The sequence below is a fragment of the Lutra lutra genome, chromosome 7, assembly GCF_902655055.1.
Source record: "Lutra lutra chromosome 7, mLutLut1.2, whole genome shotgun sequence".
NCBI lineage: Eukaryota > Metazoa > Chordata > Mammalia > Carnivora > Mustelidae > Lutra > Lutra lutra.
In genome coordinates, this window is record NC_062284.1 from 35,109,665 (window position 1) to 35,116,035 (window position 6,371).

The following is a 6,371-nucleotide window of genomic DNA, read 5'->3' on the forward strand; positions in this document are numbered from 1 at the left end:
TGGGAAATGTATCCTTCATGTATCAGGACATATTGCACAAAGATAGACAAACCGATGGAACAGAACAGAGTGCCCACAAATAAATCTGAGCATGGTATGGTGTACGATACATGGTCAAGGTTAACAGTATGAGTCTGGGGAGGAAACGTGAACATTCAGTGAGTGGTGATGAGATGACTGTTCATCTGTATAGGAAAAAACCAGATTGAATTCCTACTTATCAACACACACACACACACACACACACACACACACACACACACATCAATTCCTGGTGATGTGAAGAGAAATTCTTTTTAACTTTTAGAAGAGAATATGGGGAAATAGGCACATTAGTGTAGGGAAGGATTTCGTAAATGAGAAACCAAGTACCAAACCACCAAGAAAAATATTATTATAACATCTGTTATATTAAAAATAAACTCTTTTAAACAAGTAACACTGAAGCAAAGAAAAGCCACAGGTGTGGAGAAGATATCTGCAACACATCTAACGTGTTGGGGATCAGGACCATTACATGTCAAGAATTTCCAAGAATCATTTGTTTTAAGTCAACTAAATTAGCAAGGGGTCAAAGGATAGGAAAATCAATTTGCCAAAAAGGAAACTCAGGTGGCAAATATACATGTGATGATGTGTGCCAAAAAAGTAAAACATGCAGCATAAACAAAAGAAAAGCAAAAGCATTCTGTACCACTGACAAAATATGAATAGTTGCACCCACCCCCTTCAGAGAGCAATCCGGTGAGAGCCAGTAGGGTTGTCTATGTACCTTACACCCAAGCAAGACCCAGAGAGGGGGCATGTGTAACAGCTGTGCAAAGGGGCAACGTTGGCAATCGTAAAAAACTAAAAACAGCTGAACTGTCGTGTGGGTGGGAAATGGATCCTTAAGTTGTGGAATGTAAGATGGGTACCATTCAGTGGTAAAAATGAACTCCCCCTAGAGCAGTCCATAAACGTGAACAAATCACGCCAAGTCAATGTTGCCAAGGAATATATACAATCTGCATAAAAAAAATTTTTTTTTTTCTAAAGTTGAAATGCCACTTAGTGATTAGGGTACCAACGTTTACAGTTCAGGTATAAAGACAGGATTGGGGATAATAAACACCCCACATGGGGCTTGATTACGTTGCGAGTGAAGAGAAAGGGCGAGGGGGTCACCGACCCAACTCTGGGAATTGCGTCTATGCGGGTGAGCAGCGAGCATTGAATTATATTCTCTATACTTAATCCTGTCACCATGTTTAAAAGACAAATAAAAGGGCGGCTCGTGGCCCAGCCTCCACCTCCCATAGGTAATAAAGCAGGACCAGGACGGAAACCGCACCCCATGCCCCTTTTCCGCCCACAGGCCCCTGCTGGCGCTGTGCTCAGAGGGTCTTTTCTGTTCTCTGTTGCTGCAGATGAAAACTGCAAGGACAGGTACTACAACTGCAACGTGGTGGTCCAGGCGCGACTCTGTGTCTACAACTACTACAAGACCGCTTGCTGCGCCTCCTGCACGCGCGTGGCCAACAGGCAGGCGGGCTTCCTGGGGAGCAGATAACAGCCCCGCCCCCACGCTGCAGCAGGGGAGCGGGTCAGGGAGGCGGGGAGCCGTGGGGCCAGGGGCTCCTGGGTACCACCCTCCCCCACCCCGCAGTGCTGCCAGCGGGCGTAGTCATCACCCCACCTTCCACAGAGCGCATCCATGTGGGGCCCTGGGGCCAAGCCACGGTTGTCCTTTAGCAACACCTTAAACCGAGGATCCCTGCTTGGGAACCCTGGCACGTGGTGCTGTGCTCTCTGAAACCTAAGCGGTGGGGGTGCTTGGAGCTCTCCGTCAACTCCCCTTCCAGCACTTTCTAAGTCAGCAGGTGGGCCCTAATGGCGCACTGCCTCATCTGTGGTACTTCTGGCCTTTTCAACATCGGGGTCCCTTGGAGAGTCCAAGAGGTGGGTCCCACCCCAGAGCACTGTGGAGCCTCGCTGAGACACCTGCTTCCCACTCTTACCTCAACCCCATGGTGCCTATTTTCATGCTCGGAGACATTACGCTTTTTCCTGCTTTGTGACACAAATATCTCCTGTCAAATAGTGCTTTCTTATTTCGCAGGTGTATTCACAGATAATAGATCATTAGCGGCTCACAAAGCCCCAGAATGGGAGCCAGGGACTGAATCACTATCCCCATTTTACTGACAAGGAAACGGAGACGTGATTTAAGGAATTGACCTGCCCGGTATATTGACCTGTGGGGTGGCAGGGTTGAGTCTGACCACACAACTCACCCGCCCAGAAGCCTTAGATCTTCATTTCAGACCAAGCGACTAAGAAATTTCCCCACTCAGTAATCAGAGCCCAGCTCTAGAATTCTTTCCTCTGGCCAGAGGTCAAGAGGGTCCCCATAGGACTCCGTTGTTTTACCATGTTTCTTTCTGTTTCTGTCTTCCTGGACAAGGTCACAGATACTGGTTATAGGACTCTGTGCAGGTTTTGTTAAACCCCGTCCTTAAAGGAATTGTCCTTGACACAAGAAAGCCTTTGGGGTAGCAAGGTGATGCCTGATACTCTGATTCTGTTCATTCCCCCAGTGATATGTGCCCCCCAGGGAACTGCACGCCAGGGGCCCTCTGGCCACAGAGCCTGTCTGGTCTCCGTGCCCTGGGCTCTCTCGGGCCCACAGCCCCCTTCCCTGGGCTGTGCGCCACCCAGTGGAACGTCTAACCGACCTGTCTCAGCATAAAACCTGTGTTTATATTAGAAAGTCTCCCTTTGGTTTTTCCCAGTTGCTTTATGGATTTCTGTTTGTGATTTCTCATTCCTCCCTCCCACCACCACCCCCCTCCCGCCACTATGACTCGTGACCTATATCCCACAGTCCCAGACTCAGCACTAAGATCTGCATTCATGCCACTAGCCGGTGAGGGGGTTGGGGGGAATGGGCTCCTCCAGTGACAGCCACAGTGGCTGGGTCTTCCCCAGTGCCCTTCACCTAACTCTGCAGTTCCAGGGGCCTCGGGGTACAAGGGGGATACAGTGCTCATTGAAAGGCAAACGATCTGAAAAGTCAATTAAAAGGAAAGAGTAGGGGTGTGTGTGTGTGTGTGTGTGTATACATACACACACACATACAGTTGACCCTTGAACAACATGGGGGTTCAGGGTGCAAACCACCCCCTGCAGAGATGAAAATCCATGTATAATTTTTGACCCCCCCCCAGAAACTTAGCTCCTAACAGCCTGCTATTGATTGAAAACCTTACCAAGGACATAATCAATCAATACATATTTTTATATGTCATACGTATTATATAGTGTATTCTTAAAGTAAGCTAGACGAAGGAAATGTCATGAAGAAAATCACAAGGAAAAGAAAATACAGGTACAGAGCTATGCGGTATTTATCAGAAAAAAAATCTCTGTATACGTGGGACCCATGCAGTTCAAACCCATGTTGTTCAAGGGTGATTTTATATATGTGTGTATGTATATATATATATACACATATATATATATATATGTGTGTATATATATATACACATTCTTTCACCAATTAAGAAAAGATCGCCAATTAAGAAAATTAAGAAACTATCAGGCTAAAGTTGTAAGCGTTCAGGAAATCTGCTCTATTTAGTCCTAGGTCAGTTTCTCTTTTAAAGCATGCCTCTATTCTTAGTAACAGAGTTTCCTCTGTGAGGTCTTTAACCCCAAAACCTGCTAATTTGGTGATCCCTTGAAGTTTCTGGGAGGAGTAGCTCCTGCCTAATCTGACACACTGTGTTCCGTTCTCACTACCCTTGGCTTTCAGAAATTCTATCTGGCCTTTCCATGGCTGTTCTTGAAGCCAGAGAGCTAGGTTCTTGTCTCAATGAGTTGAAGAATGAATCTCTCCGGAAAGAGGAGTGGGTAAAGCAATATAGTTCTATTAAGCAAGGGTACAGAGAAAGCTCTTAGGAGCAAGAGGGGTCCGGCCAGGGTTCAACAGGGGCCTCTGCTAACTGTTTATTATTATTATTTTTAGAACTGACCAGGGAGCTTTTGGCCTTATCAGTCTTGTGACATCTTGGTTTGCATAAGGACTAGTGATAACATCTTTAGTGGCTTACTTGTTTAGGGTCAGGTTTTTCTTTGTTGGTCACAGGTGACAGTCATAAAAGAAGAGCCCTGCCCCCCACCCCCCAGGGCAGGGTGGTCTGGTGTGTTCCCTTATCTCTGGTTTCCTTACACCCCAGCATTTAGGGGATTTCAGTGAGCCAGATCATGAAGCCCCCTCCCTCTCTCTCCCTACCTAGCCCCGCCCGTCCTGTACTCATTCTTCTTTTCTTGGAGAGCCCAGCCACCATTTTGCAAAAGCACGCCCATCTCTCCTCCTTTGTACACAGCGTAACTTGTGCAATATGGCAGAGACCCTGATTCCCTTGCCCACCAAGTACAAAAAGACCAGAGAAGCCAAATGGATGGTTTCTGTCCCGTGTACTCTCTCTATCTCACCACCTACTTTTGCTTTTTGCCACAAGAGAGGAGTTACTTCTATGTAGCCGCTCTCAGATCTTACTGAACAAGCCACTCATTTGAAGGATTCCTTGGAGGAGGTTTTCTTAACATGCTGAAGGGAGGAACAAGATCAGTGGGAGCAGAGAAAGGCTGATTTTGGCTCACATTGGGGGAAAACCTTGAGCGATCCAGCCTGCCCAACAGAGGTTTGGGCCACCCTACATGGGCAATGGCTCTGTCTGAAAGGGGTCGTCTTCATCAAGTAGGAGTTCAGCATCCTGGGTCCTTCCAACTCAGGATTCTCATGACAGCTGTGTCAATGCTGGCTTGGTCTCTTTGACATCTCTTTGTGCCCTGTGGCCCCCAAATGTTACCCAAGAGTTGTTTAAAAAGGACAAGATCATCCATGAGAATGACCATCCCGCCAATGGTGGAACTGAGTCAGAGCAAATGTGTTTGTGCCGCGTCTTTGGGAGGAAAATGTACCCAGACTAAGGGTCTTTTTTTCTCTTCCAACAAATAGTTGAGCTGTTCTTGGATTCCATTCATCTCTGGAAAGGCTATAAATTACTAGAACAGGCATTTTAATGACTTATCTGTCTTCGAATTCCAGTTTCTGCTGACTTCCTGGTTTGTTATGTCAACATCTAAATGCCTTTGTCCTTCACACAACACGTCTGAGAAGGTCCCTCAGTGTTCCCAGGGAGGAGCAGATTGGAGGAATGCTCACCTTCTGACGACTCTCCCCACAGAGATGCCTCTTTCTCCCTTCCTCCACACCCTTTCTTTGCCATGATCTACCATCTCTTTCTCAATGCCCCTCCATGTTCCCCTAACCGGCCACTTCCAGAATTGGAAGTTACATTTTAATGCTGTTTTTCTTTTTTCTGTGTCCTGGATCACCTCATTCCCGACTCCAGATTTTAAAACTTGATGAACTGAAGGTGTTACCTGTTTTTTTTTTTTTTTACAAAAGTCAACAAAGCTCCAAGAAGAAAGAGTTGGCTATTTTACTTTCACTTATTGGGAAAGGAAAGTGTGCCCCTTGCACCCCAGATAAAGGTAATTCAGTGTGCTCCAGCCTCCCACCCCTCACTGGGACTCACATTTTTCCCCCAGAGGAAAGAAACAGCCCAAGACACAGTAAAGCAAGCTTGTAAACCCGGCCACTAGAGGGAGTCGGGAGTCCTCTGAGTTCAATAACAGTGGGTCTGGGACAGCTGCACTCTTGGCAGAGAAATCCAGATAATACTAGTATCTTCTTACACCTTCTTGGTTCTCTTTCTCTCTTTTTTTTTAATTGAGGCATTTCAGAATTTGAATATGGACTTCCTAATGTAGAAGGCATAAATATAAGTGGCAAAAAGAAATATGGCTTTCCTTAAAAAAGGCTAAAAAAAAAATCAAGCCTGGAAGAACCTATATCAGCCTGGCAGGTGGAGGCCAACAGTTGACGCTTGCCATAGAAAACATCCTTAATACGGCTCTGATGGGAAGTTGAACACCTTACTGATGAAATGTGGAGGACATGAAATTAGGGACAGTGAGGGTTCAGGATCCAAAGAGATCTGGGAGACTAGACCACAACCCCCCCCCCCCCCCAAACACACACACACAAAATGAGGCACTTAGGCTACCTAAGCAGAAAACATTAGGGAGGGTCCTGCCACACTGGGGTTGTGATTGCCGGAACCACACCTGAAGAACACTGGTGCTGGGTAGCATTCAGATGAGCATGCCCAGTCCTGACTAGGGCTGTAGACAGTTAGAAATGGTGGAGAGGACTTCATGAGAAAGATTAACCTGGAGAAGAAGAGGGGTGGGATGGCACTCTGAGATGGGCTAGCACTATGAGAGCAGCCCTGAGGCCAGGAGATAAAAGCTACACA

The 6,371-nt window shown here is 46.7% G+C and overlaps 1 protein-coding gene across 2 annotated transcripts in view; it reads left to right on the plus strand.

Annotated features, from left to right (window-relative positions):
- The window catches only part of THSD4 (thrombospondin type 1 domain containing 4), a 582,110-nt gene extending 578,706 nt beyond the window's left edge, over window positions 1-3,404 (plus strand). For both annotated transcript variants that reach the window (XM_047736180.1, XM_047736181.1), the window contains one exon: window positions 1,410-3,404. In XM_047736180.1, coding sequence (XP_047592136.1) covers window positions 1,410-1,552 — 143 coding nt within the window. In that variant the 3' untranslated portion in view covers window positions 1,553-3,404. The remainder of the gene's footprint in view (window positions 1-1,409) is intronic.
- Window positions 3,405-6,371: the final 2,967 nt, after the last annotated feature.